General features: G+C 43.5%; 1 protein-coding gene across 1 annotated transcript in view; it reads right to left on the reverse strand.

The window, feature by feature from the left end:
- The window catches only part of ALG14 (ALG14 UDP-N-acetylglucosaminyltransferase subunit), a 135552-nt gene that overhangs the window by 59371 nt on the left and 62797 nt on the right, over positions 1–13384 (reverse strand). Inside the window, exon 6 of the mRNA XM_038745620.1 lies at positions 10796–10918. Within this exon, the coding sequence (XP_038601548.1) occupies positions 10796–10918 (123 nt within the window). The remainder of the gene's footprint in view (positions 1–10795; positions 10919–13384) is intronic.

Below are 13384 nucleotides of genomic sequence, written 5' to 3' on the forward strand. Positions count from 1 at the left end.
AAAGTTATTAGGGTTCTGTTTACCCCATTTTTCTCCCCAGCTCAGTCCTGGAAAGAGTCATTTCTAAGTTTGGAATCTCTCTCTAAACAAATTCTTCTACAGGTCCTAATCACCTTCTTCTGGACACTGTCCACATATGCCTCGGCAGGCTTTCACTTCATTTCCAACCTCCTTGCAATTTCCCATCCTTGCTCTAATAGCTTCTTCTCGAGAGTACAGTAACTTCCTTGATTGTGGCCTAAGGGCCTGCTCTTTAGATTCTAATACGCAAACACACAGTTTTACATATCCGAAAAAAGAGTTCCACAGAACGGCCCCAACTCCATATAGGATTGTTGGATCTGTTATACTTTATTGCATTAGCACCAGCTGCAAACTTTCTGTTTCCCTGTTTGCCTGCAAGAGATTGGACTTAAAAGACTGAACTGAGCTGGAACACTGACACCCCTAGCAGTGATGCAGGCGGCAACAAAACAAAGAACAAAACAGTAGACAAAATCGTGTTGGCTTGTGTAGCGGGGAAAGTGCTTGGGTTTGCCAAATGAAAAAGGAACAGAATTAGAAAGGAAAGGAGTCATTTTCTAACTACTAAAATTCCCTCAGAAATAGTGAGGAACAAAAAGCTATTACCCACCATTGACGGTATAGTAACTTTCAATGCGACGTGGTTTGGAACAAGCCACTAATTCAAAGAGTGAAAAAGAAATGACAAAGGTTAAGTGAAATCCCCCAGTTCAATGGTGGGTGTATCCTCCAACCGGATTGTCCTACAGCCAACATTTCACTGACACAGCTGGTATTTTCACTGTTGCAGCTGGAGAAGGCAGTTTTATCAGCACTAAACCCGAAACCATCACCTGAGTCGTTTGTAATCATCGGATTTTCTACGTTGTGCAAGCATTGGGATGCTTCTCCTCATTCGAAAGGGTAACAAAACGAATGGTGAGCTCAGCAAAGAGAAGTGGGAGTCATCTAGATTATTTTAATAAATATCTGACAGACAATCACTCTCTCCACCTTCAAAGCCTTATTGAAGGCACGGCTCCACCAAGCCCTCTCCTTCCCTTCTGCATAGCCCTGACTTACTCCCTTTATTCACCTCCACAGCACTTATGTACATATCTGTAATTTACTTTCTTCCCCTCTAGACTCTAAGTTCACTGTGGGCAGAGAATGTGTCTGTTGTATTGTTGTGCTTTACTCTCCCAAGCTCTTAATACAGTAACTGCTCAATTGATTGATTGATATAAGGGGGTTAATGGAGAAGTAGGACCCATATACGCGTTCCCAGAATGATTTCCTTCATCTTGGAAAAACTGGGAGCTATGAAGCCTTAATTTGGCCCTACTGACTTGACTTGGGGCAACTTTTCCCTAACTTGGTTCCTCTTATAAAAAGGCATCTTGATACAGCTGATCTTTCTTTGTCCACACAGCTTTCCTTTGTATTCACAAAAAGATTTTTGATGGGGAGAGAGTGCAATACCAGATGAAGGTCATTACAGAGCAGGAGAAAACCAGTTCACTTAGAGGGGAAATAAGGAAAGGTTCTGTAACAGGAGTTTGGCTCAACAACAAGAAATTAATTGACTCTTCTTAATGTTAAAAACACATGCCAATCAAAAGACTAGGAAAAAAAATAGACTACATAAATGGTGATAACCACAGATTTTGTGGTTTACCACAGAAAACATCTAAAAAAAAAAAAATCACAGTGCCCTAGTTAAGGACAATAACCTATTATCCTTCTCAGCAACTTGATAAATGGCTACATTTCACAGCTCAAACGGGGTATGGAACATGGAAAAATCTGACTAAGTGCAATAATGATCTCCTTTCATATAAAGCATGGGTGTAAAATGTCATAAATATATCTAAATCTGTCATGGTGAATCAAGCCAGTTTAAGAATCAGGAACGCAAGCAGATTATTAGCTTCAAATGGTCCGTTTCTTTCTAATTTGTTACCCACTGAGCTCCTGGAGCTTAACTTTTGCTTCCCTGCAATTAAAGGTGGTTTGCTTGTTTTACTTACATTTTCATGGGGGATTCATTTAATTATAACCAGAGATAGAATAAGGCCAGAGACCAAAGTTAAAAACAATTGTGCACGGACAGCTGCAGCGGCTAGACCGCACCAAAATGGTCGGCCCATGCCATGAGGGGGGCCAGACTCAGGTGTGGCCAAATGATGCGCTTCCAGCCGGACCAGAAATTCCTCTCCAGGCCTGGGCAGGCCCATCACACCCCAGGCTGAAGTAGCAGCTGCTGCCACGACCACTTCAGCTGTCCCCGGGGCTCAAATCCAGCTGGCCTCACTTCTCCCAAAAAAAACCCCTCCGCTTTTGGGTGCCGAGGCTGGCAGATTCCTATTCTGGATCCCAGCTCTCCGGGGCATTTTATCGTACGGAGGCTCGGGAGGTGATAGATTGCTAGCTGACAAGGGAACGTGTTCCGGGAGAAAGGGCCAGGGTGAGGGGCCTGGGGAGTCTCCTCTTCATGATCCTGAAAGACTCTAAGTCCGGCTCAATTCATGACTGACCTGCTTTGTGGGCTGCTGAGAAGAGGAGGCGGCCCGGCTGAGCTGATGATAATGTTAACAGCGAGAAAACCTTTAACTTCTAGGCTGTGAGCCCACTCTTGGGTAGGGACCGTCTCTATACGTTGCCAACTTGTACTTCCCAAGCGCTTAGTACAGTGCTCTGCACACAGTAAGCCCTCAATATATACAATTGATTGATTGATTGATTTAACTCCCTGTGCCCGGACAGGGAGGAAGCTTATGCTTTTTACCTGTCAAAAGTCTACTTTCTGCTATGGAGTGCTCTTAGCAGACCAAAAACAGTCTTTGCACTACTTTCTGCGCTACTAAAGCAAAGCACAAGGAAATAAGATTCTAGAAATTCTCACGGTCTAGTTGTTAAACCCATAATATTTAGTAGTCACCAGTTACCTGGCCACATAATTTTCAAGCCCTGGTAGTGGGTATGCTGAGTTTTTCTACTACAATATGGCAATTTTAGACTCTCATAATCTCTAAAATGGAGAAATACTAATGGATAGTCACTCACCACTTCTCTGTACCTCAGTTACCTCATCTGTAAATGGGAATTAAGACTGTGAGCCCCATGTGGGACAGGGACTATGTCCAACTCAATTTGCTTGTATTCATTCATTCAATCGTATTTATTGAGCGTTTACTGTGTGCAGAGCACTGTACTAAGTGCTTGGGAAGTACAAGTCCCACTCCAGCGCCTAGTTGGGTGCCTGGAACATAGTAAGCGCTTAACAAATACCATCATTATTATTGTTTCACAATGACTTTGGGAGAGACGTAAAAGAAGAATTAGAGATGATTCTTCCAAACCATTACTGCCTGGAGTCAGCCCACATGTGGCTGTGAGCAGGCATGTAGCATGAGACAAGGGTGAGAACTGCAATGTGAATTCTCTTAAGCAAGATTCTGAAATCAATTAATCAATCGTATTTATTGAGCGCTTACTGTGTGCAGAGCACTGTACTAAGCGCTTGGGAAGTACAAGTTGGCAACATATAGAGACGGTCCCTACCCAACAGTGGGCTCACAGTCTGAAAGAGTGTAGAGAAGCAGGGTGGCCTAGTGGATAGAGCACAGCCCTGGGAGACAGAAGAACCTGCGTTCCAATTCTGGCTCTGCCACTTGTCCATCGTGTTACCTTGGGCAAGCCACTTCACTTCTCTGGGCCTCAGTTACCTCATCTGGAAAATGGGGATGAAGGTTCTGAGCCCCACATGGGACAACCTAGTTAGCTTGTATCTACTCCAGTGCTTCAAACAGTGCTCGGCACATAGAAAGCGCTTCACTAAAACCACAATTATCATTATTATTATTATTAGCCTTTGTGTGTTTAGTACAGAGCCAAGCGCTTAGTTCAGTGCTCTGCACCTAATAATAAACCCTCAATAAATACCATGGATTGACTGACTGTGTTATAGGCGAGCTGGGTATTTTACTGATTGTTCCATCCCCCGTAAAACTGCCTAAAACTGACTAAACACCTCGATTCAACTGCGGTGGAAAATATTTGCCCACAGTGAGAAACTTGGCAGTAGGCAGGGTTGTGGGATTCCAAACATGTCATTTTTGCCTGGAACCAATACTTTTGCTCAGTGTCCTGGCTTTTAATACTGAGGAGCTGAATTGTGTGTCGGGAGTTTGAGACAAATAGATCAACCTCCATTCCGGCATCTGTTCCACCCCTTCAAAGTCTTGTAATCTACTAGGCCTGGTTCCATGCCAAAAATGTGGAGAGTCATGATCCACTAAGCACACTTTCACCCAAAGACAGCTATATATACATGTATATGAACAGTTGTCTCATATGCTACATGTCTACATTCTTTTGGCAACAGCAGGCATTCCGATTCCCAGTACGCTTCCTCCTCAAAGAGTATTCCATATGCTCGTGAACTTTGGACTTTCATCTGTAGAGACCCAGGTTACCTTTAAAAACACAATCTGCGTCAAAATATCAGGATTACTGAACAGCAAAAATGCTTACTGATCTTCCGAAAGATGCAACCACTTCTATAGATCACAACCTGATAGCATTACGCAGGATTAGCTTTTGCCCCACTCTCTACCCCCACAACAAAAACAATTAATGTCTCAGAAACACCTTTCTTCTGAGGATTAACTGCAGCAAAATAACTCCACTATTGCCAATCATCATCAATCGTATTTATTGAGCGCTTACTGTGTGCAGAGCACTGTACTAAGCGCTTGGGAAGTACAATGCCCCATCAAATACTCAGTAGACTGACCACAGGATCCCTCTTCAAAATTCTACAGTATATTTATTACATTGCTGAAAAAAAACCCATGCAATTGAAACACAAAATATTCAATTGCTTCTCAAGCAGTTTTTCTTGCTATCAAATTTCTAAGCGCAATTAGGTTTTCTGGTTAATTTCATTCATGACAAATCTGCAATATTGGCATTACTCCAATAATGATTCACTTCTGTTTTCATTAATGGTCTTACTTAGAAAGCGGTAATACTCCTCTTTTTTGAACTGAATGATCAGCCAAGTAAGAAAATATCCAGGACATTTTCTTATTTCAAATGTAATACCAATGATGGTGTTTGTTAAGCGCTTACTATGTGCAAAGCACTGTTCAAAGCGCTGCGGGGGAATACGAGGTGATCAGGTTGTCCCACAGGGGGCTCACAGTCTTCATCCCCATTTTAAAGATGAGGGAACTGAGGCCCAGAGAAGTTAAGTGACTTGCCCAAGGTCACGTGTAAGTGATTAGCATCCTCAATAACCCCCACCCTACTCAACCCTCTCATTTTACTTTTCTTCCCTTTATAACTCCATTACGCTGGAAGTGGAGGCTAGTGACAGGATTGCTGAATTGTACTTTCCAAGTGCTTAGTACAGTGCTCTGCACACAGTAAGTGCACGATAAATACGATTTGAATGGATGAATGAATTAGCTGGGCCCTTGGAAAGTGACGCAAGTGAACGTAAATCCAAATTGTGTAACTAACTCCCATTTCACATTCTGGGAGGATTGGTGACCTATTAGTGATTCTCTTATTTAATAAAATAAACCTGAGAGGGAGGTGGGTGTCTCTATTCACGCTAGAGAATTGAAAAAATGAACAATTAATTAATCAGTCAATCAAAAGTATTTGATGTAGTGAATGTCCTAGAGGCGCTTGGGCAATTTCAGTGTGGCCTGGTGGGAAAAGCACAGGCCTAGGAATCCGAGGACCTGGGTTCTAATCCTGCCTCTGCCACTAGCCTGCGGTGTAACCCTGGGCAAGTCACTCTATGCCTCAGTTTCAACCATAAAATAGGGATTCAATACTTAGACTGGGAACCCCATGGTTGAATCATATCTGTCCCGGCACTTAGGACAGTGCTTGACACATGTGTTCGATTCCCAGCTCCGTCACTTGTCAGTTGTGAGACTTTAGGCAAATCACTTAACTTCTCTGTGCCTCAATTTTCTCATCTATAAAATGGGGATGAAGACTGTGAGCCCCACCTGGGACAAACTGATTACCTTGTATCTACCCTAGCGCTCAGAACAGTGCTTGGCACATAGTAAGCTCTGGGCATGTTACTCCCCTCCTCTCCTCAAAAATCCCCAGTGGCTACCAATCAACCTACGCATCAGGCAAAAACTCCTCACTCTCGGCTTCAAGGCTGGCCATCCCCTCGCCCCCTCCTACCTCACTTCTCTTCTTTCCTTCTCCAGCCCAGCCCGCACCCTCTGCTCTTCTGCAGCTAACCTCCTCACTGGGCCTCATTCTCGCCTGTCCCGCCATCGACCCCCGCCCCACGTCCTCCCCCTGGCCCGGAATGCCCTCCCTCTGCCCATCCGCCAAGCTAGCTCTCTTCCTCCCTTCAAAGCCCTACTGAGAGCTCACCTCCTCCAGGAGGTCTTCCCACACTGAGCCCCCTCCTTCCTCTCCCCCTCCCCATCCCCCCGCCCTACCTCCTTCCCCTCCCCACAGCACCTGTATATATGTTTGTACAGATTTATTACTCTATTTTCTTGTACATATTTACTATTCTATTTATTTTATTTTGTTAATATGTGTTGTTTTGTTGTCTGTCTCCCCCTTCTAGACTGTGACCCCGCTGTTGGGTAGGGACAGTCTCTATATGTTGCCAACTTGTACTTCCCAAGCACTTAGTACAGTGCTCTGCACACAGTAAGTGCTCAATAAATACGATTGAATGAGTGAATGAATAAATAGTACCAACCTCACCACCAGTCTATCTATCTCACCATCAACCTCTTGCCCATCTCCTCCTTCGGCCCTGGAACTTCCTCCCACTTGACTGGCAACAGACTACCATTTTCCCCACCTTCAAAACCCTCCTCAAATCACATCTCCTCCAAGAGGCCTTCCCAGACTAAGCTCTTGATTTCCCCCCGTGGGACAACCTGATCACCTTGTATCCCCCTCCAGCACCTAGAACAGTGCTTTGCCCATGGTAAGCGCTTAACAAATGCCATCATTATTATTATTATTATAAGAGCTGTGGGGCTGAGGCAGGGGTGAATATCGGGTGTTTAAAGGGTAAAAGATCTAAGCGTAGAGTTGATGCCGAAGGGAGAAGCAGTAGGGGAAATGAGGGCTTAGTCGGGGAAGGCCTCTTAGAGGAGGAGGGTTTTAATAAGGCTTTGAAGGTGGGCAGAATGGTGGTCTGTCAATATGACAGTCAATCGTATTTATTGAGCGCTTATTGTGGGCAGGGCACTGTACTAAGCGCTCGGGAGAGTATGCTATAACAATAAACAGATACGTTCCTGCCCACAACAAGCTTACAGCCTGGGGTAGGGGGCTCCAGGCCAGAGGGAGGATGTGGGCAAGGGGCTAGGGGTGAGATAGACGAGATCAAAGCATAGTGAGTAGAAGGACGTTGAAAGAGTGAAGTGTGTGGGCTGGGAGATCAGTGACGTAAGATAGAAGGGGGCAAGGCGGTTGAGTGCTTTAAAGTCAATGGCAAGGAGTTTTTTTTTTATAATGGCATTTATTAAGCGATTACTATGTGCAAAGCACTGTTCTAAGCGCTGGGGCGGTTACAATGCGATAATAATGGCATTTGTTCATTCATTCATTCAATCGTATTTATTAAGCGCTTACTGTGTGCAGAGCACTGGACTAAGCACTAGTTTGCAATATATAGGGACGGTCCCTACCCAACAGCGGGCTCACAGTCTAGAAGACTGTTAAGTGCTTACTATGTGCCAAGCAATGTTCTAAGAGCTGGGATAGACACAGGGTAATCAGGTTGTCCCACATGGGGCTCACACTTGTAATCCCCATTTTACAGATGAGGTAACTGAGGCCCAGAGAAGTGAAACGACTTGCCCAAGGCCACACAGCAGACAAGCGGCAGAAGCGGAATTAGAACCCACGGCCTCTGACTTCTAAACCCGTGCTCTTTCCACTATGCCATGCTGCTTTTTGATGTGGAGGTAGATGGGCAACCACTAGAGGTTCTTAAAGAACTGGGCGATATGGATGGATACGTTTTTGAGAAAAATGATCCGGGCAGCAAAGTGAAGTATGGACTGAAGTAGGGAGAGACAAGAGGCAGGGAGGTCACCGTGGTCTGGTTATCAATAAAAGCATTGCTGCAGAAGTCCATATCCACACATATGGACTTCTAGTCATTCTTGAAAAAACTTGTATATCTCTGCTGTAAGTAGTCAGGGAGGTGAAGATAGGAAATCTGGACAATTCAAATGCAAATGTATCACGCAGTTTCCTTTAAGTTCAAAAGGCGATCTAAAAATTGTTAGTAAGATCACTGAGGAATGAACAGGCAAATCACACTCTCCACTCCACTTAGGCAGTACAATATCTAGCCTACTCAGTGTGGCTTAGTGGAAAGAGCCCAGGCTTGGGAGTCAGATGTCACGGGTTCTAATCCTGCCTCTGCCATTTATCAGCTGTGTGACTTTGGGCCAGTCACTTAACTTCTCTATGCTTCAGTTACCTCTTCTGTAAAATGAGGATTAATACTGTGAGCCCCAGGTGGGACAACCTGATTACCTTGTATTTACCCTAGCGCTTAGAACAGTGCTTGGCACATAGTAAGCGCTTAACAAATACCAATATGATTAATATTAATATTACTTTGGAAAAAAATCACTCTGATACTGAATTTCTCATTTGGAAAATTATTTCATAACAAGTGTACTGCACACCTCTTACGAAGCGCTTAGTACAGTGCTCTGCACACAGTAAGCGTTCAATAAAATTGAATGAATGAATGAATCCACCCCTTGCTTGCATACTATTTTTAGCTACAAAATTTTCCTGAATATAACATTGCCTTTTGATCAGCCCGGTTTAATATGCACATTGCATCATCCCCCTTCCAATGTTTTCTTATCCTTTGGAAAGGTTGAAATGAATATCAGTTTTTAAAGGGCTTTCCAGTAGCCCTGTAAATGTGAATTTAGGGTTTCTAGCTTTCTTCTTACGTTTCACGGCCTCAAAAAGAAATCATCTGAAAAGTTCGGGGCGTGGGGGGCGGGGGTGTCAGACAACTTGCGTGGCGAGATGTTCCACAAATAATTTAAAGACAGGATAACGGAGGAAGATGTGGATATGGACACAGTTAGTATGACCTAAGGGTATGGAAGATAGGCACATAATGCTACATGACTTTGTGAATACCCAAATAATCCAGGTGGCACAGAAGTGGAAAGTTGCAATTGGGAGATATAGCCGGGGGGGGATTTAGACATTTAATCAGGGAAGGCTTCCTGGAAGAGATCAATCAATCGTATTTATTGAGCACTTACTGTGTGCAGAGCACTGTACTAAGCGCTTGGGAAGTACAAGTTGGCAACATATAGAGACAGTACCTACCCAACAGTGGGCTCACAGTCTAAAAGATGTGATTTCAGGAGGGCTTTGAGGATGGGGAGAACTGTGATTTGCGAGACTTGAAGAGGGAAAGAGTTCATTCATTCAACCATATTTACTGAGTGCTTACCGTGTGCAGAGCACTGTCCTAAGCGCTTGGAAAGTACAATTCAGCAACAAATAGAGACAATCCCTGCCCACAACGGGCTCACAGTCTCCAGACAAGGGGAAAGATGGGAGCAGGAAATCAGTGACAACCAGGCACGGAGAGTAGCTTAGTTTGTGAGATGCGAAGAGAGTGGATATGTTAGAGGAAGAGGGCTGGCGGAGTGCCTTAAAGCCAATGGTCAGGAGTTCGATAATTCGAAAAGTTCGATAATTCACCAACCAGAAATAAGGCAAACGGACACCCTCAATCAAGATTCAGTCAAACCTGTGGCGTCCTGACTTGTCTATCGACAAATGACAATGTAAAAAGGAAAATTTAAGTTTCCTGCCTGGACAGGTAAGTGAAGTCATATTTCCAGTGTTCTTGTGGCAAATCTTTTGGCAGAGAAACAGCGTGGCTTAGTGCGAAGAGCATGGGCTTGGGAGTCATTCATTCATTCATTCATTCAATCAATCATCATCATCATCATCAATCGTATTTATTGAGCGCTTACCGTGTGCAGAGCACTGTACTAAGCACTTGGGAAGTACAAGTTGGCAACACATAGAGATCACTGGTAACACTCCGTTTCCTAGGCTCCACTTGGGGATTTTGAAGAATCTGCTCACTTAGATATTCACTCGATCGCATTTATTGAGCTCTTACTGTGTGCAGAGCACTGTAATAATAATAATAATAATAATGGTACTTGCCAAGCACCTACTATGTGCAAAGCACTGTTCCGAGCACTGGGGTGGCTACAAGGTGATGAGGCTATCCCACGGGGGGCTCAGTCTTCATCCCCATTTCCCTGATGAGGGAACCGAGGCCCAGAGAAGTGAAGTGACCTGCCCAAAGTCACAGAGTCAGAGGACATGGTTCTAAACCCGGCTCCGCCCCTTTCTGTTGTGTGACCTTGGGCAAGTCACTTAACTTCTCTGGGCCTCAGTTACCTCATTTGTAAAATGAGGATTAAAAGTCACGTAACTTCGTGCCTCAGCTACCTCATTGTAAAATGGGGATTAAAAGTGGGAGCCCCAAGTGGGACAACCTGATTACCCTGTATCTACCCCAGGGCTTAGAACAGTGCTTGGCACATAGTAAGTGCTTAACAAATGCAATAATAATAATAAATCATATTCATTCAAAAAACATTGAGCCAACATGAATGCTCTTCCCTGTTTCCGACTTACAGCATATATATTTTCTGGTAGAAAAGCCTTTGAAGTGAAACATTTTGGATTACCGTGTACGCGGTCTTACCAGATCTGGCTGGAGCTGGAAAATCAGAGGCAGGGAGTAAAACGTGGCGTACAGGGTCGTCAGGATGGAAGAGGCCCAGGACTGCTGAACCTCACGACTTCTGGGAATTCGGTGTATGGTGTACTGAAAGGGAATAGGAGAATGTTCAAATCAAGGCCCGAGCCATCGGACTCGTACTCACCATTACCATCATGAGGAAAAGCTTGCTTGCTCTTCCTTTCTATATTTAAACACTTATAGTATTAGCTTATTTTTGTTATTTCTGTTCGTCTCCCGCCTTCTTAGGCTATGATTGTGCCTGCCCTAATTATTTTGGATCTATCGCAGTTCTTAGAACAGCATTTGGCTTTACAAAACAATCAATGATATTTATCGAACCCTCACTCTGTGCAGACTGCTGTACTAAGCACTTGGAAGAGAACGATTCTGTAAGGAGACCTGACACCTGACCTTAGGGAATTTACACGTTTTTGAGAGATATTCATAAGCTGCACTGCTAGTGACCACAGAATACATCATCTTCCAGACAGGCAACTCTTCTTAAATGGGGCTTAAATTGGGCAAGTCACTTCCCTTCTCTTTGCCTCAGTTACCTCATCTGTAAAATGGGATTTAATACTGTGAGCCCCATGTAGGCCATGGACTGTGTCCAACACAGTTAGAGAAGCAGCATGGCTCAGTGGACAGAGCACAGGCCTGAAAGTCAAAGGGACCTGGGTTCTAATCCTGGCTCTGCCACGTCTGCTGTGTGACCTTGGGCAAGTCACTTAATTTCTCTGGACCTCAGTTCCCTAATCTTTAAAATGAGTATTAAGACTGTGAGCCCCATTTGGGACAGGGACTGTGACCATTTTGATTAACTTGTATTCTATCCCAGTGCTGAGAACAGTGCTTGGCACATAGTAAGCACTTAAGTACCATTATTATTATTATTATTGTTATTGTTATTAGCTTGTATCTATCCCAGAGCTCAGTATAAGGCCTGGCACATAGTAAGAGCTTAACAAATACCATAAACACACAAAAAAATGGGGCTGAACATGATGATGATGTGGAGGTGGAGTTTTCCCTTTAACTCTGCAGCTCCAGAAGTGAGATTTTTTGTTTGTTTGTTTGGTTTTTGCTTTTGTTGGGTTTTTTTTAATGGTATTTGTTAAGCACTTACTGTGTGCCAGAGCAGTACTAAGCACTGGGGTAGATACAAGATCATTCATTCAATCGTATTTTTTGAGCGCTTACTGTGTGCAAAGTATTGTTCAAAGTCCCTGTCCCACACAGTCTTAATCACCACTTTCCAGAGGGTGGGATAACTGAGGCACAGAGAAGTTAAGTGACTTGTCCAAGGTCACACAGCAGGCAAGTGACGGAGCCAGGTCCTCTGACTCCCAAGCTCCTGTTCTTTCACTAGGCCATGCTGCATCTCCGGAGGCAGAAGAGAACAAGGCTCATTATTCTTTACTAGATGTACATAACACCTCTTTTCCAATGAGCTCAGAGCTTGTAAAATGATGCATTTCTTAAACCATAAACTTCAAAGCAACTATTCAAGGGGAGACTAGCCTATGTTATGAGAATCTTGTCTGGGTAAGCTCAGAGGCGTCTGTTGGGCTGACAATAGATAAACATAATAATAAATGAAAGCATTCTCCAGAACATAAAATTCCTTTTCATTAAGGAAGTTGTGTCATTGTTATTATCACAGCAAAATACATTTTATGAAGTCTCTCCTTTACCCAGTTCCTTTACAAGATATATTTTCAGACTAATTCTTTTTTCTTTAGCCTCTATAGCAATTTTCAGTTAAAAGTTTTAGAAGATGATCCTTCTGTTTGCTTTTTCTTATCTGTAATGTTGATTGTAGAGGCTCCTTGAGGGCAGGAATCATGACTTCTAAGTCTTTCAGTATAGTGTTCTGCATCTAGTAAATGCTCAATAACATTCACTGATGCCTTAAAAAAACTCTTAAGGGGTTTTAAATGTACATTCTGAATCTGCAGAATTTTATATTTTTAATCAATCAGTAGTATTTATTGAGTACTTTGTGCAGGGCACTATCCTAAGCATTAAGAGTTCAACACAATAGTACTGGTAATAATAATCATATAATAATAATAATTGTAGTATTTGTTAAGCACTTTATGCTAAGCGCTGGGGAGGCTACAAGGAAATTGGGTTGGACACAGTACCTGTCCCACGTGGGGCTCATAATCTCAATCTCCATTTTACGGAACTGAGGCCCAGAGAAGTGAGGTGACTTGGCCAAGGTCCCACAGCAGACAAGTGGAGGAGCCTGGATTAGAATCCATTACCTTCTTTCTCCCAGGCCTGTGCTCTATTCACTAGCGCCGTTCCCTAACGCAAAGATTTTTACAGCACTCAAACTAGAAATTGGGCACTGGGGTTGCCTTTCTGCCCTTAGACTGACAAAATTTTTTAAAAAATAGAGGCTTAGGGCAAAGGATCTGAGGTCAGCTCTACAAATTTAAGCTCAACAAAGACCAAAAAAATCCCTGAGTGAGATACAGTAATGAACAGTCAGAATTAAAACACTCAACTTCTAAGATCTTAGCTGGTGCTCAGACCATGTAC

Source organism: Tachyglossus aculeatus, chromosome 4 (assembly GCF_015852505.1).
Source record: "Tachyglossus aculeatus isolate mTacAcu1 chromosome 4, mTacAcu1.pri, whole genome shotgun sequence".
NCBI lineage: Eukaryota > Metazoa > Chordata > Mammalia > Monotremata > Tachyglossidae > Tachyglossus > Tachyglossus aculeatus.